Source organism: Notothenia rossii, assembly GCF_949606895.1.
Source record: "Notothenia rossii genome assembly, chromosome: 6".
Classification (NCBI taxonomy): domain Eukaryota; kingdom Metazoa; phylum Chordata; class Actinopteri; order Perciformes; family Nototheniidae; genus Notothenia; species Notothenia rossii.
The window spans coordinates 41,815,852-41,840,575 of record NC_136909.1 but is presented as its reverse complement, the minus strand read 5'-3'; the positions used below and the strand labels follow the sequence as shown (position 1 = coordinate 41,840,575).

The 24,724-nt window shown below is 40.2% G+C and overlaps 2 protein-coding genes across 3 annotated transcripts in view; one reads left to right on the top strand and one right to left on the bottom strand.

Annotated features, from left to right (window-relative positions):
- The first annotated feature begins 1,454 nt into the window (after positions 1-1,454).
- On the top strand, positions 1,455-8,619 carry LOC307043770 (uncharacterized protein). The gene is made up of 6 exons (XM_079688574.1): positions 1,455-3,221; positions 3,584-4,209; positions 4,497-4,815; positions 5,271-5,325; positions 5,673-5,826; positions 8,016-8,619. Exons 2-6 carry the CDS (start codon positions 4,199-4,201, stop codon positions 8,140-8,142), a joined length of 666 nt encoding a protein of 221 aa, XP_079544700.1. The 5' UTR covers positions 1,455-3,221; positions 3,584-4,198; the 3' UTR covers positions 8,143-8,619.
- A 2,438-nt stretch (positions 8,620-11,057) lies between these two features.
- mamdc2a (MAM domain containing 2a) overlaps positions 11,058-24,724 on the bottom strand; it is an 83,261-nt gene continuing 69,594 nt past the window's right edge. For both annotated transcript variants that reach the window (XM_079688568.1, XM_079688567.1), the window contains exons 13-14: positions 18,521-18,605; positions 11,058-18,404 (exon numbers count right to left, since the gene is read on the bottom strand). In XM_079688568.1, coding sequence (XP_079544694.1) covers positions 18,343-18,404; positions 18,521-18,605 — 147 coding nt within the window. In that variant the 3' untranslated portion in view covers positions 11,058-18,342. The remainder of the gene's footprint in view (positions 18,405-18,520; positions 18,606-24,724) is intronic.

Genomic DNA, 24,724 nt, shown 5'->3' with positions numbered 1-24,724 from the left:
GGGGCGGGACATCGCTAATACCAGATACATCAGAGGGTTATGTTGGAAGCTGGGGTGAAATGATTTAAAAAACCTTTGTATTTCATTAAATGTTACTCAGACGGTCCTGCTCGCCCTAATATTAAGTCCCCTAGTAAATCCTCCTTAATTAATCTCATTTTAATGTTCCCCATAAATACTCATCTGTGGGAATATTTGCAAATGATGTGAGTGACCACTGTGTTGTAGCCACAATCAGGGACACTAAGGTCCAAAAGGGTAAACCTCGCATTATCATAAAGAGAGACACTGATGCGCTCATACACGCACGGACATACACAACCACTCAGAAGCGCCACATGTAAGGTAAGGTAAGGTACGTTTATTTATATAGCACATTTCAGATGCAGAGGCAATTCAAAGTGTTTTACATGATTATTAACACATGATAATAGAAGTGAGAGGAACACAATAAATAAACATAATGGAATAACAGTTTCATAAAACAATGCATTAATGAGATATAAAATAGTTAAAAACGACATTGTAAATACGGTAAGTGCTAAAACAAGTTAAAAGGCTTCTGGGTAAGCAGCTGTAAAAAGTAATGTTTTTAGCCTCGAATTAAAAGAACTCAGCGTTGGTGAAGACCTCAGGTTTTCTGGAAGTTTATTCCATTTGTGGGGAGCATAAAAACTAAAAGCAGCTTCGGCGTGTTTGGTTCTGAGCCGGGGAACAATTAGTAAGCCCGCCCCCGATGATCTCAGAGCTCTGGGGGGCTCGTAACAGGGAAACATGTCAGACATATATTGGGGTCCCAAACCATTTAATGCTTTATAAGTTAACAATATAATTTTAAAATCGATTCTGTAAGCTACTGGTAGCCAGTGCAGACCTGAGTACTGGGGTGATGTGTTTTACTCTTTTTGTTTTGGTCAGGACTCTGGCAGCGGCGTTCTGGATTAGTAGTAGTTTTCTAACCGATTTTTTACATAGACGCTGTAAATACACTATTACAGTAATCAAGCCTGCTAAAAACAAAGGCGTGAATTCGTTTTTCAAGGTCTTGTTGAGACATTAATGTTCTAAGTCTGGCTATGTTTTTCAGGTGATAGTATGCCGATTTAGTAATTGTGTTGATGTGGGATTTGAAATTGAGATCGGGGTCCAGAACTACGCCTAGATTTCTCACCTTTTCCGATGTATTTAGCAGTAGGGCTTCAAGTTTAGCGCTTACTTCAGCCCGTTCCTCCCTTTTGGCACCAAAGATAATTGTCTCTGTTTTGTTTTTGTTTAATTCTAGGAAATTGTTGCTCATCCAGCTACTGATTTTTTCCATGCAGTTGGTGAGGGATTGTAATGGTCTGTAGTCGCCAGGCTTTATTGTAATGTATAACTGAGTGTCATCTGCATAATTGTGGTATGACATTTTGTTAAAATTTAGGATCTGGGCTACACTCTAAGAAAAATCCGTAAAATGATGGCCAATGTGGTGTAAAATTTTACTGTTTAAGTACTGTAATCGACTTTTACATTACTTTTGCCGTTGAAAACAGCGTTGCCAGGTCTGCTTATTATAAGTTTCCCCCAAGATTTTATTTGAAAATAGCAGGTCTACAAGCTCACAACGCGTCGCGTCGCGGCACGTTGTGATCTGCTATTTTCTAATAGTTGCTGTATAGGTTTAAAGTGCTCATGTGGCCCACTTCACTTCTTTTGGGCTTATTTTCTCTAGACCTTGTGGCTTGTTTGTGTCCCTCACAGAATCTGGCAACACTGGTTGCGCATTGCATTGTGGGTGCTTTTGCACGGTAAAAAATATCTGTGGCCGCCATTACAGGAATCCCGCACTGAAAGTGAACCTGAAAGTCTGCTCGGTAGGTTGGTTCATTGTGTTTAATTTGGGAATGGAACCTCATTTCTTAATCAAAAAGGACATTTATGGTAAACATAACATTTGTGTTAATGTTAAATATTTGTTTTATTACGTGTACGTCTGGCAGGTAACTCTCTTCTAACTGGCCCCAGTTAGAATATAGTCCTTAAGCAGTATCCCCCCGTGCAAAAGTTGGCCAGTTCATTGAATTGATAGGTAAAGTTTGTATTTATGGTTAGTTTATTTTCGCAGGTTTGTGTGTTGTTGTTTTATTAGTATCTTTCCAACCTGGCTAACGTTAGCTTCCATTGGCACAGTGTTTTCCCCCCAAACACCGCGGTCAATACAGCTATAATAATATCATATCGACTAATATATATTCGATAGGCTTTGTTGACATTTGAAGGTGTGTGTGTTATGTTGTGGTTACATTTGGATTAAAAGTAGTATTGTAAAAGGCAGCGGGCTAATGTTAGCTTCCATTGGCACAATGTTTTCCCCCCAAACACTGCGGTCAATACAGCTATAATAGTATCATATCGACTAATATATATTCGATAGGCTTCGTTGACATTTGAAGGTGTGTGTGTTATGTTGTGGTTACATTTGGATTAAAAGTAGTATTGCAAAAGGCCGCGGGCTAACGTTAGCTTCCCGTTAGCTTCCATTGGTACAGTGTTTTCCCCCCAAACACTGCGGTCAATACAGCTATAATAGTATCATATCGACTAATATATATTCGATAGGCTTCGTTGACATTTGAAGGTGTGTGTGTGTTATGTTGTGGTTACATTTGGATTAAAAGTAGTATTGCAAAAGGCCGCGGGCTAACGTTAGCTTCCCGTTAGCTTCCATTGGTACAGTGTTTTCCGCCCAAACACTGCGGTCAATACAGCTATAATAGTATCATATCGACTAATATATATTCGATAGGCTTCGTTGACATTTGAAGGTGTGTGTGTTATGTTGTGGTTACATCTGGATTAAAAGTAGTATTGCAAAAGGACGCGGGCTAACGTTAGCTTCCCGTTAGCTTCCATTGGCACAGTGTTTTCCCCCCAAACACTGCGGTCAATACAGCTGCCAAAATCTGGACAAACTTAATGATTATTATCCACTTTCTTCTTACCAGAGAGGTGCGAGGTTGCTCATTCCTCTTAAACACATGCCAACATGGAGCTTGTGAAAGATGTGGTTAAGAAAGCCATACCATCGCTCAGTAGTGATAAGATGGATGCACTCATGGCTAGACTGGTGGAATTAGGAGTTCAATGTGAAGATGACCTGATCCTTGTGGATGCCCCGGACATTCAGGACACTCTGCCACTCATTCAGTGCAGAAGACTCGTTAAGGCTTTCCAAGGAGGTAAGTTTTTTTATTTGTAACCCTAATCTGCACAGTACTGAGGGGTGGACAACACCGACAAAATCAAATATCACCATTATGTATTTATGACTATGTAATGTTAACAGTTGGGTAAGTTCAGTTCATTCTTTAAAATCAGGAAAACACAACAGGTATCACAATATGATACCCAAAATCCTATTCAATAATCTCATATGATATATCAATATATTGCCCAACCCTGTATACTGTCTGTACAAATTCACAGACCCTTAAGGGTCCATTTGTACCCCTGGTGGTCTCCAACGGACATTGAAAACCAGTGTATTAATTAATTAGTAGCATTGGTGATGTGGTTAATTTATGGGGTATGTCATCCATAGATTCACAAGCTGCACCACAGTTCAGAAGCCCTGGCCCTGGCCCTACATCTACACCTCTGCCACAGAGTGATGATCTGTCCCCAACACCACCTGAAGCACCACCTGCCCATACCCCATCTGCCCACTCCCCATCCTGTGAGCCATATTCCATACCATGGCACAAAATGCCCTCAAAGCTCATGGATGTGTTGGGTGAAAAGAAATGGGTAAAGTCGAAAGAAAGACTACAGATGGTTCGGATCATTGTTGATGATTACCTCCATAAACACCCTGGAAGACCTGGTAGATCCAAGCTGATGGAAATCGCCAAGAACATTGTAGGACAATATCCTCTGTCTTTCAAACAGACAGAGCCCTTTGGAAATATGCCGTTTGCAAAAGATGGTTGTGGTCCTCTCTTTACCCAGCTAGAAAACAGAGTTGAAAATATTAAGAGAACATCAACCCCAGGAAAGAGGCGAGCAGAGGGTGGAGAGGGTGAAGTTCAGCGGAAGAAAAAGTCAAGAAATTCCGATCGTTATGGATGTGTGGAGTGGGATGTTGCTGTAAAGGGAACTGAGAGTAGAGCAGAACTGCTGTCAAAACGAAATTAATTGAAAAGTGCCTTCAAAACCCATGATCCTCAGGTAGGGCTCCAACCATCCATTATGTTCTTGTGTATGTATGGATTACTTTTTGATTGAGTAATTGAGAGGCTAATATTTGAGTTTGATTTATTTTTGGAATATCAATTCAAATTGGTTTTGTATAACTAACAAAAAATAACTGATCTACAAGTTCACAATGGGACTCGTTGTGCGCTTGTATATCAGCTATTTTCACCCGAAATTGATTTATCTGTATTTATATTGATCATTTGTTTTATTATTGATTGAATTTATTAGTTTGATTAACTGTTGCCTCATATCTTTAGGAGTCATCTGTTTCGAAAACTGATGGCTGAAACATATCCCATCCAGCGTGAAACCATCAACGACGGAACCAATGTAAAGGTCCTAAAGGAAGAGTGGCCATTTCTTTTTGAAGCTGCTCACCTGTTTGATCATGCATCTAGACTCCTTGGCTTTTCGTTACAAAACAAGCTGGCACAGGAGCTTTCCAAAAAAGAACCGGGCATCAACAACTTCCTTGACACCAAAGGGATGAAGATGGGTGAAGGTCCAGTACAGCTGATCTGTGGCATTGTGAGATACTTCAAGGAAAACCCTGATCACCTTTTCTGCAAAAATGAGGTACATTTTATGGATTTTAAACCCCACTTTGCGCTGCTGATAATATCGAAATTGGTAAACCATCTCTCCTGGAAACGAAGATAAAAGGAAATCAGTAAAATCCTTGATTTATTTTCCCGACCAGGAGAAAATCCCTCATATAATTATACACTTCCATCCCGGCAGAGCTCCTCTGTCTTGGAGGACCAAATGCTGTCCCCTAATAGAACAAGGTCTTGTAAGGACAGACTTTCCCCCCCTGACCGAAAAGGATTCTGATCCTAACATTAATCGATTATGTTTGTGTAAACAATATTTTTTTATAACTACTATTAACATTATTGTCTATGGTTGCCTCTGATACAGACGCTGGCAGATGGTCTATTTGCCTGCCTGACTGTGTGTTTGCGTACATTGGAAACATAAAATCAACACATTCATATGTGTATCTTTGTTGTTTTATTTTTCGAAAACAGTACTCCGCAGATGCTGAACTCAGCCTCCCCTGTACCCCATGCATCCTAATCAGAGGTTTGTAGTTGAATCATTTTTGCATCCCAGCAAGCTTGGAGATATGTTCTCCATTTGTTCTTAGGTTTACTGATGAGACGATTTGTTGTGATGAAAAGGTATAGAGTTGGTTGATTTTGTTTTGTAAATGGTGCTCAGAACTATGTTGATTAGGGCCAAAATCTTTAAATTTAAGTACACTTGTATGTAAAGTCTGACAAACTAAATGCAGAATACCTTTTCAAAGTATTTGTTGCTTGTTCTTACCATAACCTGTGTTTGGGCTGAGTATGGAAGATTTGGCACGTGTGTACGTTATTATTTTTTTTAATTACTAATACATATTGTTTTTGTGATCTATGTTTAAGGTGACCATCTATTCCAGATTGCTGTTGATCAGGAAGTTGTGAATGACCACATCACCTCCCCCATTGTGGCCCTGAGCTATGCTTTCTGCTTGTTTTATGTCTGCAACATTGAATATCCAAAGGAGATGTCTCTTACCCTGGAATTCATGCAAAGGTAAGCAGCTCATTGTTTTGAAATGTATAAGCTGGGGTATTCAAATTCTGAGACTGAGGGCTTCCCACCAGACAAAGCATGTAAAAAGGTATCCACTCATCGTCCCTTAGATTACTAGCATAGTTGTGCTCAATTCCAGGATGCTTATGGGATCATGATTATTAAATATAATATATATTATATGTTTTGATCCCATTGACACTCTACAATCGAGCCAAGATATTCATTGCTCTTTGACAGGGGTCTTCAATGTTGTTCAGTCCAAGGACCCCTTAGCTGAGAGAGATGAACCAGGGACCCAAATACTGCCTAAAATTGTATTGCAGATTCAACTTTTTCATAGAGTTCATAGACCTGTTTGACAGCACTATCACCAGTGTTGTGTAAAGTTTGTTTGCTTACACATGATCTTTTCTATTGTTTGTTTCATGTTAATGTGTATTATCAAACATATAATCACTTAAACCCTCAATACTTAATAAATGTTCCTATAACACAGGCAGCACATTTTGCAGCTTCCTGTTGAAGGCCCATGCTCTTTCATATAACTTCAGACTACACCAAGTACATAGAAAAGGTCTGTCCTAAGGCATTTGGCATTTATTAGGCTCTGACACTGGGTGATTGGGAAAACATGTACAATATTCCTAACAACTATCTCTGAGCTATCTCTTTAACCAAAGACACACATTTAGGCTATTCTATGTGAGCTGCTTTTGTGACTAATATAACAAAATCCATACCAGGATTCATGCCCCAATGTTAATACTTGTTGTGTAACGTGTACATTTGCACCGAGTGTCACAGTTACCACTCCACTCAACGTTTGACGCCTGTGCTCTTGTTGCAGATGAGCTTAGTGGTTGTGTCACACTTAAGATTGACTGAAATCTGACAAGTAGACTGCGATATTGAAAGTAGCAAATTTAGATGCAGTTTTAATGCAGTGGTTGTATGTGTGAAATCAAAATTGAGCAACTATGTTATCTATTTTGTGACTAAAATGTATATAGACTGTGTACAATCATAATCGATGCAAATAAATCAACCCTCTTTACCTTGGTTGCCTGTAAAGCTGCTGCAATGAAATCTGGACCTCCGTCTTTGTGCACTGGATCACAACTCGCCTATCGTGATTATGTGAATTGGTCTGCATTATGAGAATACAAACAAACATGATCCACCTATAGTATGTAGCCAATAACCAAAACCATTGTGGATTTAGTAACTCCTCCTGTCAAATGTTCACCTGTGCATTTAACAAACTATAACACCGCACACTGTCACCTCTAAATTGTATATGTATGTTTAACAAACACACAACTCCACGATAAATGTAGCAAATACCAAGACATTTTACATATAAAATATAGAGGCTGCTACAGTAGGCTGCTGTAGGCTATGTCACAGTGGTGATTATGACAGGAAAAGTCACTAAATACACTATATAGCCTAGTTTGTCAGCACAAAATAATAGTTTTGTTAATTCATATTGTAAAGGTGCATAATGTTTGTATTCTCAAATGCAAACCTATTACCACCACCGAGGAGTGGTGATCCAGAACGGGTTCAGAGGGACCAGAAAGAGGTCCCACTGTCATTGAAACAATCTTCCCGGACAGCACTGTTTACAACAGACTCGCCGGCCATTTTTGACGGCTCATGTAAATTATATATTTTTTTGTCACAAAATAGACCATTACTCATTGTTCATTAATTTTAGACATACATTTCAGATTAAAAGTTTGTTATCAATCGTCACAACTTCTTTCAGCACTCGTGACTACTAGCGACTACTACTAGCTGTGCTACTCATGCACTGAGTTAACGGTGCCCTGAGATCGTTCATTGCACGTACAGTATATCCACACAAGTCACAGGTGCACGGGTTATGCTGAGATTTCCAGTATAGTATGTTGGTGATGAGCAGACTTTAACAGCACGTTGTCTGAGTTGCTCAGCTTACAGGAGCAAAGTGTTATTGTAGTAGTAGTATTTTGCAACATTAGCTGTAGATGGAAACACACACACGGGCATGGTGGAGAAAACAAATGTATGCTATTTTAGACGGCTCCACTCCTGTAGAGCCACACTACAAGTAGTATCTCAGCTTTGTCTGCATGTTACTCTTTAGTTCAGTTTCATTCATTTAGTTGCATGTGCAGCTAAACATATTTCTGTTTCCTTAGAGTTTTCTTTGGAATGAATCCTGACCGAGGGTCCAAGGCTGAGATGAAGGGGAAGAAACAGCATCACATTCCTCCAAAACTGTCGAAGCTCGTGACTGAGCTGAAGGAATTTGACTGGCACATGTGAGCTTTCCTCAAAGCTCAAAACCGAACTTTTTGGACTGGACTTTTGGACTAAACATACCAACACACACACACTTAAAAAAAAAAAAAGTTTACTTTTTTTTAATTTGTCACTGCATGTTCTCCTACAGGTTGGGGCAGCGCCTGTCAGCGGGGAATGTTGAGTGGGAGGTGTAGGACGGAGTTGCTACATCCTCTTGGAGGGGGCTCCTCCTTCCTCACTGACAGGTGAGCCAGTAGGGTGCAACAGCAGTGGCAAACATTGGGAGGAATTTATAACTACTAATTTGATCTTGAGGCGCACATGTACACACAGCCCGACCTCTAACATCATGGTGTTAAGAAAAAGGTTATTGTTGCTGTTATTTTACATACTTGAATGTATGTTCATGTTAGGGTTTTACAATTGTATGGAAATGTCTTAAAAAAAAAACATTTGTATGGCACTCAGGTAGCGAGGGGTAAAATTATTGCCCACCACCACAGATTCTTTGGGTTCAAATCCCCCATGTTCGGGGGGAGGGAAGTTGGGAGGGTGATATTTGTCACTGCATGTTCTCCTACAGGTTGGGGCAGTGCCTGTCAGCGGGGAATGTTGAGTGGGAGGTGTAGGACGGAGTCGCTACATCCTCCTGGAGGGGGCTCCTCCTTCCTCACTGACAGGTGAGCCAGTAGGGTGCAACAGCAGTGGGAGAAAAGTTCAGTTTTTTCATTTCATCATTAAATGCACTTTATACATTAGCAAAAAGGAAATAAATGCACTTGTATGGAAAAAATGGTATACATTTTGTTCAATTTCTATATATTGTGCTTTATTCAGTTTGCTTGAAAGTGTAATGATTGTTATTTATTTAGTATTAGGATATATATATATTTTTTATCCCAAGATTTAAAAAAAAAGATATTGGGATTAACGGAAGTGTCTGTAAATAGTACATACTAAGGACTGTTAAAATACGGAATTGTCCGTATTAGGATTAACAGAAGTGTCCGTAAATATTACGGACAAAGTCTTGTTAATCTACAGAAATATCCGTTATAAGGTTGACAGAAGTGTCCGTATATGGTACAGACAAAGTCTTGTTAATCTACAGAAATATCCGTTAAAGGGTTGACGGAAGTGTCTGTAGAATAACGGACAATGTCCTGGCAGCAAATTACCAGCACTTTGTCCGTTTTTCAACGGATTTTTTTTTTACAGTGTAGTGGAAGCATGTGAAATAGAATTGGACCAAGAATCAACCCTTGGGGAACTCCACAAGTCATTGCAGTTTGTTGCGATTTAAAAGAACCAACAGACACAAAGAAGTCCCTGTCCTGCAGATACGATTTGAACCAATTAAGTGCTTTGTCAGATAAACCAACACAGTTTTCTAGTCTGTCCAGTAATATTTTGTGGTCCACTGTATCAAAGTATCAAAACTGTATCACTGAGGTCCAGCAGTACCAAAATAGTGATTTGTCCCTTGTCTGTGTTTAAATATATATCGTTTAAGACCCTCATCAGTGTGGTCTCAGTGATGTGATGGGCTCTGAATCCAGACTGGAGAGCATCAAAAAAAAGTTGAGTTGATGGAAAACAGCTTTTTCTATAATTTTACCCAAGAAGGGTAGGTTTGAAATTGGCCTATAATTCTGCATGATTGAGCTGTCTAGGTTGTTTTTTTTTTAAAAAGAGGCTTGATTACTGCTGTTTTTAGTGCTTTTGGGAACTGTCCCGAGCTGAGGGAGGTGTTGACTATCTGTAGTAGCTCTGATGCCATGCCGTTAAAAACATTTTTCAGGAAGCTTGTGGGAATACTATCTAAGCAGCAGGAGGAAGAACTTAAATGAAACACTATGTCTTCAAGGGCATTATGGCTGATGGGATCAAACGGTGTCTTGCGGATTAAGTGTATTTTAAGAGGATGAATGGTTGCCATAGACCCCTTTCCCAAAAGTCTGATAGTGGAGGAGAAAGCCTCAATAAACAACTTGTTTGTATCTTCAGTTATGTGTCGTTTTGTGAGAATCTGTGTTGTCCCTTTATTAGAAATGCTGATATTCATTTTGAAAAAGATGCAGGAGTGATCCGAGATGCCAACATCAGTGACCACGAGGTTAGAAATATTGGGGCTGTTTCAATGAGAACAGCTCCACTGTTGTTCTCGTCTAGCCAGGTTTCTGTTAAAAACATGAAGTTAAGGCTATAATTGTTAATACAATCATTAATTAAAAGTGACTTTCCTGACAAGGACTTGACGTTTAAAACAACCAAGTGCACTACGTTCTCTTGAACTGAGTGGGGTGAAATGGGGACAGTTATCAGGTGTGCACTGTTTCTTGTACGTAGAGGGCAGGGTAGACACCTTTTGTTGATGCTTCTGAGCACAGGGATAGGGAGTTGTATAGGCTTTGAGTTTCCTGGCTCCTCATCATGTCCATCAGAGAAGACACATGGATAACCGGGTAAACAGTCTGACAGTCTGTGTGAAACATTGTTGTGAAGAGAAGGTTTCCTTATGGGCCGCTGGGTGGCGTCAGTGAGCAGGATGGGGTGTGTATGTTGCAGTGAAGAAGAGTTACCATCAGTGACCGGTGTTGTGTCCAGGTATGCTGCAGCAGATTGTCATGTGCGTTTGGCAGTAGACAGCGTGAAAAATATTTGCAGCTATGGCACGTGTGCCCCGTGGAGTGTAGGGTATTAACAACAGCCTGCCCTGGCCTCAAACCACCACAGCCTGACAACAGCACAGCGAACTACTTTGCCGTACTTAGTTCCCAGCACTTATTACCCCATGGAACTAAGAGCCGATCGCGTTCACACCGGAATAAGTTCCTTGAGGGAAGATTACGCAAATGAAGCCCCCCGAAGTCCCCGGCCGGATGCCCCCGGAGTTCTTTAACTGAAGCCTTCCGATTAAATCACCAGAACGACGACACCTCCTCATCACTCCACCACTCCCATGTTTTTTTTTGTGTTGCCATAAGTTAGTCTCTCTCCGTTGGTGCGCTGGGCTAATGCTAATAATGATAATGCCAGCCAATACAATGGCGGTTTCACAAAACTTTTCAAAGTTTTACGGGGCATGGTTTGCAATTCGCCCAGCCAATCAGAAATTTGAACTTTTTTTCCCCAGGAAAGTACCTGCTCTCTAGCAGGCACTAAAAAGGGGGTAACATTTATCATGAACTAAGGATCCCAGGAACTATCGGAACTAAATGGGAAAAGTACTGGGAAAAGTACTACCGTGTGAAAGCACCTCTTGATGTTTTTCTCTGGGGAATGGGCCGGTAGGCCTACATGGACCGGTTGCTATAATATAGCTTTTGATCTTGGCGTCGGGGGTCTCAATAGCGCCATAGAGTCCCCTATCGGTTGGGGCCCTTAGGGGAACTGTTGGACCACCGCCGGGCACAGCCACATCCAGCCTCTCCTCCTGGCTGGCTGGAGAAGAAGGTCGCACAGCCACGGATACAGCTTCACTTGTGGAGCTAGATGATAATGATGGTGGTGAGGAAGGTGAGCTATCGTTAGCCTCCAGCTCCGGCTGCCGCTGCACGTCAACATTGCTAACGTTAGCGCTTGATTTCGAGGACGATGTATGACTGTCTAATTTCGCCAGTTTAGCTGTTACATATCCTTGTTCTATCTCTTGTGCTTTGGTTTGCTGTACATTATAAATGCAAGCTATTACATTTTTTATAATCCTGCCGAACTTGCTGCTGCAAGCTACAGTACAGTACAGGTTGATTAAACCGTTCGCTCGTCACGCAAGGTATCACATGACATTAAAGGAAGCAAGGTCATTGGACAGACAAATTACAAATTAATTTAGGTTGATTGGTTACTTTGAAGACTGCGTGAACCAGTCAATGCCATTGGGGCCCCAAATGTTTATTTTTTTTAAAAACAATATATTACAAATATTTGTTTTTGCATGGGCCCCTGGCTGGCTCTGGGCCACTGCCGTGATGTATTGTGTAGGTCCCTCCATTAAGGAGGCTGTTGTTAAATTAAAGGCCGTTTTTAATATTATTCAGACTCAGCTCTCTGGGTTAAAGCTTCTTTTAAATGTTGATAAGGTAATGCTATTTTCAAAAGCCAAAAAGACACTAGAGACCGCTTTGGATATTGTTACTGCGCAAGAAAAAATATTTGAAATGGTTGCCTGTTATAAATACCTTGGTATCTGGCTTGATGATTGTCTCTCTTTTAAACTTCAGGTCATTAATCTGCTTAAAAAGCTGAGGGTTAGACTAGGTTTCTTTTACAGAAACAAGTCCTGTTTCTCACTTGAGGCCAGGAAAAGGCTAGTCACTGTGACCTTTTTACCTGTGCTGGACTATGGTGATCTGATTTATATGATTGCACCTGCCCATTACCTGAACAAGTTAGATGCCGCCTATCACAGTGCACTGAGATTTGAAACTAATTGTAAAGCACTTAGCTACTCATCACTGTACCCTGTATGTGTTGTGCACCGTCAAAAGTGCTAAGTCAGACATGTTTCATGTTGTTATTCTTGTATTGTCTTTCACTTCCTGTTTTGTTTTGCCACGTCTCATTCCAGGTTCCTCGAGTCCCTTCCCTGGTGTGTTCTCCCACGTTCATCAGCACCAGCCCCGCATTGTTTTCCCCTGTGCCCAGTTATCTCCTGTTTATATTTCCCTGTTTTCCTTTGTGTGTTGTCAGTTCGTCTTGTCCTGTCCTCATGTCACAACTCTGCTCTTCAGCGTTTGCTTCTTTGATTCAAAGCCTATTTTTTTGCTTCTGAAACGTATGTTAAGTCTAGTTCCTCACGTTGTGAGCGATTTTCTTTTGTTACCTTTGTGCAAATAAAGCATATCAATTATATTTTACCTCTGGCTCCCGGGTCGTGCATTTGAGTCCTTATCCTTGTGTATCCGAGTTCGTAACAGTATACCAGGGCAGGTTTGCCTTCACTTACTGTTAGGGGACTCACTCATTGGTACATGTTCATATATAAAGCCATGTTGGGTAAACTCCCATCTTATATCTGCTCTCTGATCACACAGAGTTGCAGGTAGCTATTGCCTGAGATCACATGATGTGGTCTTGCTACATGTGCCAAGTGCAAGGACTGACTTAGGTACGAAAGCTTTTGTGTGCACAGCTCCTCTTGCTTGGAACAGTCTTCAAAAATAATTGAAAATGAGCTATTTGGTTCAACTGCCTGTTTTTAAAGCTTGGATAGGTGAAATGGTCTTTGATACTGTTGGTACTTGTAAATGTTGATGGTATGTAAATGTAGCCCTGTAAATATGATGTATGACAGGGATGGCAAACATACGGCCCGCGGGCCGGATCCGGCCCGGGAAGCATTTCAGCTTGGCCCACGGAGCTGAAGGACTTTGCTAAGTAGGCTGTGAGGAGGGGAAAAAAACTGCTATTTTGAATCCTTCCACTAGTGGGCGCACTACCGCACCGGTACCAGTGAGAGCGCAGCCAGACTGTAAAACAAGTGATGAGTAAGAGTAGTGATTGCAGTCAATAACCTCTGACACCCTCATCCCCAAATGTCTCTGTCAAAAAAGAGAAAAGTGGACACGGAGTGCCGAGTTTTCCAAGAAAAATGGACTGCATCCTATTTTTTTACAGAGGTAAATGGAAAACCTGTATGCTTGGTGTGTTCGCAGCAAGTTGCTGTGCTCAAATAATATAATATTCACCGCCATTATGAGACTCACCATGGAGAGAAATATGACTGCTTGCAAGGACAATGGAGAAAAGAAAAGATAAATGGCCTGCTATCAGGTCTAAAGAAACAACAGGCCATTTTTACCCGGAGCCGAGATATAAGTGACGCAGCAGTGAAAGCCAGCTATCTCAACGAAATAGCATCAGCCTCAAAGCCATACTCTGAGGGTGAGTTTGTGAAAACATGCATGCTGAAGGCTGCAGAAATTGTGTGCCCTGAGAAGCGACAAGCTTTTGCCAACATTAGTCTAACGAGGAATACAGTGAAGGATAGGATTGCCGATCTTTCAGCAGATTTGGATAGCCAGAAAAAAACAAAAGTCAAGTCATTCGTAGCATTTTCAGTTGCAATCGATGAGAGCACTGACATTATAGATGTTGCTCAACTGGCCATATTAATTTGTGGTGTTGATGAGACTTTGACGGTCACCGAAGAGTTCCTTGAGTTGGTTCCTATGACAGACACCACTAAAGCGGATGACATTTTTAGCGCTCTCGTTGAAGCACTGGACAGGGTTGGAGTGGACTGGACCCGTGCTGTCAGTCTGGATACAGACGGCACGCCATCAATGATTGGGAAAAAAGCAGGTGTTGCAACGAAATTCAGGGAGAAAGTACAAGCAGCAGATGGAGGAGATCGTTTTTGGACATTCCACTGTATTTTGCTCCAGGAGGCATTGTGTTGCAAGTCGTTAAAAATGGATCACGTCATGAAAGTGGTTCTTCAAACGGTTAATTTCATCTGAGCCAGAGGGCTGAATCACCGTCAGTTCGACAGCCTCCTCAGTGATAAAGACATCACCTGTAGCCTACCATATCACACTGAAGTAAGGTGGTTGAGCCGAGGTGCCGTGCTGAAGCGTTTTTCTGATCTACGCAAGGAAATTGGACAGTTCATGGAGAAAAAGGGTAAGCCAGTGCATGAATTAAAAAAAAAACAGAATGGCTGCAGGGCCTTGCATTTATGGTGGATATTTCAGAGCACTTGAATAATCTGAACATAACGATGCAAGGTCGCGAAAAAGTTGTCACAGAATATTATGACAGCATACGCGCATTTAAGTTGAAGCTGGCTTTGTGGGAGACACAGCTGTCAAGTGGTGACCCTGCTCATTTCCCTCATCTAAGAAATGTGCATATGACCGGAGTTACTGCTGACATGAGACGGTACAAAGACAAAATTACGGAATTGCTGCGGGAGTTTGAGCGGCGGTTTCAGGTCTTTGGTGAGCTTGAGACAGAGTTTGCAGTTTTTCACTCGCCATTTGCAGTTAAGGCTGCGGATCTGCCCGTCGACATACAACTTGAGATAATCGACTTACAATGTGATCAGGATTCAAAGGACAAATTTGCCTCGTCGGACTTGGGCACATTTTATCGGTATCTTTTGCCAGGATACCCCAAATTGACAGCCCTGGCAGCAACGGTTTTGAGCATGTTTGGGAACACCTACCTTTGTGAACAGGTTTTCTCTGTCATGAACATTACTAAAAAAAAAGCTGCGCTCAAGACTCACACACAAGTGCCTGAATGAAATAATTAAATTGGCTGCTAGTCAGGATTTTAAGCCTGATATTGATGCCCTTGTGAGGGCTAAAAGATGTCAAGTTTCATGAGCAAATTAATCAGTTCTGTGACCTCAGTTCTGTGAAAATAAGAACCTACTGAAATATTTGAAAATGTTATATTATTCTGTCACTGAAAATTGTGTATTATAATGTCAATCAGCAGCTTCAATAGGCAAAAAATAGTTTGATTTGATGTGACACTGTGGCTGCACTGCCAATATAAAAATTCTATATTTTCAAGGCAAGGGAGGGAACTCAAACTCCTCACTTAATAGCTCCCACGTTTTTATTTGCATTTTGTGGTGAGTCAGTTCAGGTGGAAACTGTGATCTGTTGTAAAGAACATGTGTGTAGCACTTGAAATTGCACTTGTTTGTCTTAATACAGTACATTTCAGTTTGTTCATAACGTTTTGCGTCTCATTACATGTGGACATTTTCCGAATGTACTTGTAGCTACTTATTTGCACTTAAACAGAAATATTGTCGTTATGTAGGGCCTGTGGGTTATTATGCTATGATGTTACTGGTCCGGCCCACTTTAGATCAAAGTGGGCAGTATGTGGCCCCTTAACTGAAATGAGTTTGCCACCCCTGATGTATGATGTCCTTTATTGTTTTATTTTGTTTCATGTGTAACCTACTTGCTGCAGGTCTGCGAGAAATGTAAGATGCTCATGAGCCACCATCGAGGGAAGGTTTCCAGCACCTTACTGAATACATGACAGGATATCAAAAACCTTTACTATTATCTGGAAGCGCTTAGATTTTGACTGAAGACTAACGGTACGTCTACACTACAGGCATCAAAAAATGCTTTCAACGCTTCGCCCATTCACTTGAATGGGGTGACGTAGAAGATTTTTAATCTTTGCCGAACTGCATTGTGGGGAGCATGGCATGGCTTTGCAAGCATCACGAGCTTCTATCGGCATTAAAAGTTGAACAATGTTCAACTTTTGAGGCTCGATGCTTGGCATCAGCCAATCAAATCCCGTTTATGCAAATCCCGCCAGTGCAAGCTCAGCCAATCAAACCGCGTGCAAGCTGGGAGAACCAGACCGCAGTTCATTTCCTCATATTCCAAACGAGATATTACGGTAGCAAATCACCCGGTTCTTTACGACCGGAACTATTTACCGGGATACAAACCGGAGGAACCAGGCATGGAGGGAGGTGGCAGAGACAGTGGGTGAAACTGATAGTTTTTTCGCCTGTTTGGAGAGTTTATATCCAGTTTACTTTGTTTTAACATTGCTATTGCTTTGTATGTCGGGGGCGGGAGATTCATGTGATTGGTTGCTCGCAAACAATCGCCAAGCTTCAGACACGCCCAGCTTCAGGATCTTTTCATGCCTGTAGTGTAGAGGGGCCGTAAAGCTGGACTCAAATCCTTTGTCACAGTAGAACTAACATTAACAAATCTGACAAAGAAATAACCTAACAAGCAACATCAACACAGTTGTATGGTGGAAGCCCATTTGTAAATGCAATCAGTTGATACTTTAAACAAATATATACAGGACAGAGTTAATGAACAAACAATAAAGCATTGGTGGATACACAAATAAAGCATTGTAAAAATAGTATTTTTCTTAATGTTTTCATAGTGTTGTTGTGCGGAAGTGTGCTTTGTTTCATGGCAGTGATCAAGGCTCATTGCCACTAGCAACCAAAGTGTGTAATTACATGGTTCCACATTTTGTAATCCATACAGATTTCAATGTTTTGCCCAATTAGACTAAATCATCTCACCCTGAGCTACGGTGGCCGAAAGGTTAAAACGCGTTCCAACGGCCCAAAACATTTCCATCAGGAGAAATACGCTTTAAAAAAGTTTCAAATATAAAAACACAAATGTGCCAAAACAAATGCAAATATAGAAACATCTTTCACGACTTGACAACACGTGCAAATCTTTTTGAAAACATTTACAAAACATATACAACGTTACTGTAAGTGAAAGCACTGCACAAACAAAATGTTGCAAATAAAAAACTAAAATGTAAGTTTTATCAGCCTATTTTTAACAATGTGATCGCATGACTCCTTCTGATATTATTGCACATCTGCTGTAAGCTATAGCTAAGTTAGTTAATCGAGTCATTACAAATATACTGACAATCACTTACAGGTATGGCAAAGACTAACTGCTACAGTGACATTTGGCTAACTTTATAATCCTGAACGTCACCTAGCGCTCCGGCCCCACTGCGGTCCAACTGCGCCCCCTGGTGTCCATTGTATTTTGGCCTTCTTGCAGCTTTTTTATATTTGCAGCGTTTCGTTCATGCAGCACTTTTAGTAAACCCGGCTCATGTTTCCTCAAGGTGGTGAATGTTTTTCAAAATGCTGCACATGTTTTGTAAATTTGTTGATGATGGTTCTTTATTTGCATGTAAAATGAAATACATGTGTTTTTTTATTTGCATAATTTTTTTATTTTCAAACTGCAGCGTGTTTCCCCTCCTGTTTGGGTCATAGTCAAAGGTTTGGCTCTGTCGGCCCCGTACTGAGCAGAAGGTCAATTTAAGTTTTTTGACATCATTTTTAACATCGTGAATAGAACCCCTGTGTACCTGATAGGACATTTGGCTATGAAGTAGCACATCATTAGTGCTTTGTAACTGAAATACATTTTTTCATTCATCTACAGCATAGTTAACAAATATTTGTATGACCGGCTTTAACACAGTGGCTGTGTATCTGATTGTCACAGGGACGATGATGTAATCCAATTAAAAATATAAACATTTGAAAATGAATGCACCAACATTAAAATGGCAGACTCAGAGGTGAAGAGAGACAGACACACTGATCTAGAGGTACTGGCTGCAACACACTGTAAGCATCGCTCTACAACTTTGTAAATTGTCGGTGGATTAGTCACACTTCTGAAACCCGCAAACTTTTATATAGAAAAACTTCTCGCTTTCTCATTTCTCGATCTCATTAAAATACTCAGAGAAGCCTGAGTACGGAGCGAAGTCCCCGGGATCTGAAGAGGAGGACACAGATATTACTGTTACACAGGAAACAATGCAGACAGTATTACTTTAGCCCTAACACATTTAAAATACCCATCCCCTGTGGAATAATACTTCTGTTACTCACCTTCACATGGTCCTCTTTTAAAGGAGATGTCATCAATAGAAATATCACTTCGTAGTGATGGGCCTCGGATGGCTTCAAATATGATCTGAAAGAGACACAAACGATGTGACTGTATATGATGTACATATGTCTAATATGGATCAATTATATCCAGTTTCCAAATTGTATTGTTATTATATATATATACAGTGGGGCACAAAAGTATTTAGTCAGCCACCAATTGTGCAAGTTCTCCCACTTAAAAAGATGAGAGAGGCCTGTAATTTTCATCCTAGGTATACCTCAACTATGAGAGACAAAATGAGGAAAAAAAATCAGGAAAATCACATTGTCTGATTTTTAAAGAATTTATTTGCAAATTATGGTGGAAAATAAGTATTTGGTCACCTACAAACAAACAAGATTTCTGGCTCTCACAGACCTGTAACTTCTTCTTTAAGAGCCTCCTCTGTCCTCCACTTGTTAACTGTATTAATGGCACCTGTTGGAACTCGTTATCAGTATAAAAGACACCTGTCCACAACCTCAAACAATCACACTCCAAACTCCACTATGGCCAAGACCAAAGAGCTGTCAAAGGACACCAGAAACAAAATTGTAGACCTGCACCAGGCTAGGAAGAATGAATCTGCAATAGGTAAGCAGCTTGGTGTGAAGAAATCAACTGTGGGAGCAATTATTAGAAAATGGAAGACATACAAGACCACTGATAATCTCCCTCGATCTGGGGCTCCACGCAAGATCTCACCCCGTGGGGTCAAAATGATCACAAGAACGGTGAGCAAAAATCCCAGAACCACACGGGGGGACCTAGTCAATGACCTGCAGAGAGCTGGGACCAAAGAAACAAAGGCTACCATCAGTAACACACTACGCCGCCAGGGACTCAAATCCTGCAGTGCCAGACGTGTCCCCCTGCTTAAGCCAGTACATGTCCAGGCCCGTCTGAAGTTTGCTAGAGAGCATTTAGATCAGTGGTTCCCAACCTTTTTTCCCAAGAAACAGTGGTAATTACAGTTTAAATGTCTCAAAATGCTACAACTACTGTCACAAACTGGATGAATGTGAAGTATTTTGTTAAAGGAGGATGAAAGCGTAATTAAGGAGCACTATTGGAGTGACTTTGATGGTTATTGGACTCAGGATTAATAGAGTGGCGAAGTCCCTCCCCTTCCGGTGGACCTCCATGGGACCTTATTTTTCGGAAAAAATATGTATTGAAGTCAATGGAGAGAGAAAGATTATCTTTCGATCCCGTTTGAATTGTGCCACGAATTACTCATATGATGTTTGTCAATTTAAAAGATAATTTTGCAAGTCAAAAAACAAAAAATGTGTCGTAAAACTGTGAAGTAACACATTTGTTTGTGTAAAACGCTCAATGAACTACATCTCTGGTTTTGCACAACATCACACCTCACCAAGATGGCCGTCACTACTGTCTTGCTAAACAAGGGATTGACTACCCTCACTATCACCACAATGAAACACGTCCAGAAGAATCTCATGCAAAGCTGCCTGCCTGCCTGCCTGCCTGCCTGCCTGCCTGCCTGCCTGCCTGCCTGCCTGCCTGCCTGCCTGCCTGCCTGCCTGCCTGCCTGCGATTCTCTCTGAACTCCCTGATCTTTTTAATGTTTAATGTCAACCATTTGTGCAGATAGCGTGAAGTACAAAAGATCGCCGATGCTAATGTAGCGTTAGCGTTAGCATTTCTCCCCCGGGCTTAAATGGTGTATTATAGAATGATCACACCGGTGTGACAGTACTCTTAAGGGTTCACGAAATATGACTACTACTCTTACTGTTTAACATTTTGGGTTACTTAATGTCACTTCATGTTAAGGCTAATAAAAATGACAAGGCTAAGGCTGTAACGCTAACTAACGTGTTTGCTACTAGCTAGGTAGCTAACTTGATCCAGCCACTCCTGGTCCTTTCATCAGACGGGAAGTGAAAGAACGAGCCAGACCCATTGCTGGTATGATAACAACCTGCTACTAAGCACACAGGCATCTTGTTAAAGTTATCTTATCTGAGCTATCTCTTATATTTAGCGGACAAAAACAATTGTGACATCAGTTATGACATCCTTACTCAACTCTGGGATTTGTAGTCTTTCTAGTTGCATATTTTTCATAGTCTTATATTTCAACAGTTTTACGAAAAACTGTGACTTTTTTTACATGGAAATGATTTTTCAAGATCGAAAAACATCATATGTGTAATTCGTGGCACAATTCAAACGGGATCGAAAGATACGTTTTCTCTCTCCATTGACTTCAATACATAATTTTTCCAAAATAAGGTCCCATGGACCGGAAGTAGTGGACTCTATTCATTTGAATTCCCGCTGTATGAAGAAATCAAAGGACGCCGCAAGTGGAAACAATTCACAAAGGGATTAAACTGTTTAAAACACATGTTCAAAGTAAGCCAGATTTTGCCGATGTATTTATGTGGATTAAAAAGTCGTAAATAATCTACAAAATGGAGGAGACCCATCTCATCGGAGCAACTGTGACAAATAATCCAACTGAAACCGGCATGGACAATGACTATGTTTTAAAAATGCGCTTATCCAGAAAACCCTGGTTTGGACACTTTACGGGCCGAAGAAACATTTCTATTAAAGAAAGAATTATACATTTCTGTCTTTTTATGCCTTTAATAGCTACTAACTTGAATTTGTATTACAATTAATTAATCTATATTTTTTTATATTGTATTGTAATGTAGAGACAAGGCTTTCAGTGACAATCATGTATTGCTTTACAATTATATGAAAAAAAAAAAAAATTATATAAAAAAAAAAAGTCTAAATATGATATTTGGCCTCAAATCATCTGAGGCCTGGCACCCCCCCCTGCGATCTTTGGCGCCCCCCAAGGGTTCCCCAAGAGGATTGGAAGTATGTCATATGGTCAGATGAAACCAAAATAGAACCTTTTGTTAAAAACTCAACTAGACGTGTTTGGAGGAGAAAGAATGCTGAGTTGTATCCAAAGAACACCATACCTACTGTGAAACATGGGGGTGGAAACATCATGCTTTGTGGCTGTTTTTCTGCAAAGGGACCAGGACGACTGATCCGTGTAAAGGAAAGAATGAATGGGGCCATGTATCGTGAGATTTTGAGTGACAACCTTCTTCCATCAGCAAGGGCATTGAAGATGAAACGTGGCTGGGTCTTTCAGCATGACAATGATCCCAAACACATCGCCCGGGCAACGAAGGAGTGGGTTCGTAAGAAGCATTTCAAGGTCCTGGAGTGGCCTAGCCAGTCTCCAGATCTCAACCCCATAGAAAATCTTTGGAGAGAGTTGAAAGTCTGTGTTGCCCAGCGACGGCCCCAAAACATCACTGCTCTAGAGGAGATCTGCATGGAGGAATGGGCCAAAATACCAGCAACAGTGTGTGAAAACCTTGTGAAGACTTACAGAAAACGTTTGACCTCTGTCATTGCCAAAAAAGGGTATATAACAAAGTATTGAGATGAACTTTTCTTATTGACCAAATACTTATTTTCCACCATCATTTGCAAATAAAGTCTTTTAGACAATGTGATTTTCTAGATTTTTTTTTCTCTCATAGTTGAGGTATACCTAGGATGAAAATTACAGGCCTCTCATCTTTTTAAGTGGGAGAACTTGCACAATTGGTGGCTGACTAAATACTTTTTTGCCCCATTGTATATATATATATATATATAATAATTATATTTAAAGATTACAGAAACATATATTAATCTCAGTTTCTAATATTCACTTTTTGAGTTCAGTTAAAGGTCCCATGTCATGGCCATTTCTACTGATCATAATTAGTGTGAATGCTGAAACTTTCAACTTTTTCCAAATATTTAATACTTTTTGAAATATTCAGCTTTTTAAACTCTTTTTTTTAATATGGAAGTCAATGGGAAGAGCCTTCAAATTAGCCAAAGGAGAGAAGAGAGAGAGGGCGATCAAGAGAAGAGAGAGAGTAATGTAACCTCCTAATGTAATGTCTAACTCCTATGAAAATGTTCAAAAAGTACTCAAACTTCACATGTGTGCTAACAGTCCAGCCGTGAAGACATCTACGGGACAGTTTTGAGATTTCTTCAAATGCCGTTGCCGTGGCAACACAATGCTCACCATGAAACACGGTTTTCTCATAACTTCTGTGAAAATGCCGCCATCAACATATCTAAGCGTATTATGGGGTGTCATCAAATGCTGTTGCCATGGCGACAGATAATTCACCATCAAGTTAGTTCAAACGTTTGCAGTTCAAATATTCTGCTGCTTTCCCAAGCCTTTTTACTTTCTTTTATCATCTTAATACAAATTCATTCACTACTACTTACATCTGATATTTAACTCCTTCAGCCTATTTTCAGCTGCAGAAACCATTCAACTATTACATTATTCAGCTATTTCAGGACATCAAGGCTATACATGTTGTTGTTTTTACCTTTTTTTAAACCTTTTCTTTTAAATATTAAGCTTTTTCTGCATTGTTGTAGCTAAAATCAGCTACCATTCAGCTAATAACATATTCAGCTTTTTCTGCATTTTCAGCTAAATTCAGCCATAAATGTTCACTTACAGCATTCCCACGCATTTTCTGCAGGAAATGCATTTTCTAGTTCCATTGTTGAGGTCTACTAAAATATATTTAAACTGTTCAATTTTCCAAAATCGCATTGGTTTCTCATACAGCATCTCTGTAAAGTATGTGTATTCACCGGTGTTCACTCTCTGTCCTAAACGGCTTGTTGGAGCTCCTGCCCCCCCTCCCTGTGAGCCCAGTGTGCTCTGATTGGTCAAGAAGCTGACAGGCTCGTTGCTGCTCGCACACACACAGACAAACACCCTGCTGCAGGAGCAGACAGGCTTGGCGATACAGCTAGAACAAGCGAAACTCATCCTGAGCACACACAAACACTCACAGCCAGGGCCGTTTCTTCCTATAGGCGGACTATGCAGAAGCATAGGGCCCCCGTGGCCACTAGGGGGCCCCCAAGCTGAAAGTATTTATTTATTTATTTTTATTCATCCAAAAAACTAAAAAGGTATAATTCATGCACACAAAGATGAACAAAATTAGTAGAAGCGGGAGAGCTGAAGCATAGCTTATGGAAAGTAGCCCTCCCGTGCATCATCCTAATACAACATCGGCATTATTGCGTAAAAAACGTATAGAAATGAAGGAGTACAAAGAAATAAAGAAAACAGGAGAACAAATTCAATAAAAGTTAGGGCAGGAAAACAACAAATGCATATATTATATATACGAAAACTAGATATAGGGTCATTTTCTGCACATGTCAATAGAAGTTTCAACTATCTTTTTTTGGAAATGAAAATAAAATATATAAATATATACATATGTACACATGTACTTGGCAAATGAATAATAATAATAATAATATATGCATCATTGCATACAAACATTGTGAACACTTATTTTCAAGTGACCTTTTTTACATTCATATGTTCACGCTGTGGTTTGGAACTGCTTTTGAATATTATTAGGCATTTTGTTATGGAAAATGTTGTGCATAACCAGTACTGTTTTAAGCTTTACTATGTCAAGACATTTTAATAGATAGAGTTTTTTTTAAATATGGGAGTTGTGTGTTCATATTTACCAACACCACAGACTATTCGTAATACTTTTTTTTGCGATGTTATTATTTTTCTGTAGATTTGTTGAGTACGTGTTTCCCCATAATTCAGAGCAGTAGTAAAGGTAAGGGAGAAATAGACTGCTATAAAGAGTATTTTTTCTTCAAGAATGTTCTTAGTATGATACAAAATACCTATTGTTTTTGACAGTTTAGTCTGTACATAATTTATATGGTGCTTCCAATTGAGTTTTTCGTCAACAAGCAGTCCTAAAAATGTGCACCAACTTTTTCTATCTCGGTATTGCAAATCCGTATAATGCAGTCATTTCTACTCTCTGACTTTGTATTGAATAACATGTCATTTGTTTTGGCCACATTAAGGGATAATTTATTAACTGCAAACCAGTTACATAGTATTTCTAATTCTGCATTCACAATTTTAACAAGATCGCTAAGATTATGATGGGAGCAGAGAATTCAAAGTTCAGGTTCAGCCTCAATATATTTGGGGAGAATTAAAATGATCCGTCTTTATTTGTAGACAGCCAAGCCCCCTCCTGTGTTCGGTGAAGCATTATATGCTTAAAAATCAA

Bases quoted from the DNA above. Each gene is read 5' to 3' on its own strand.
- LOC307043770 (XM_079688574.1), top strand. The intron at 4,816-5,270 runs GTACATTTTATG...TTTCGAAAACAG, and splicing joins ACCTTTTCTGCAAAAATGAG to TACTCCGCAGATGCTGAACT. The intron at 5,326-5,672 runs GTTTGTAGTTGA...TCTATGTTTAAG, and splicing joins CCCATGCATCCTAATCAGAG to GTGACCATCTATTCCAGATT.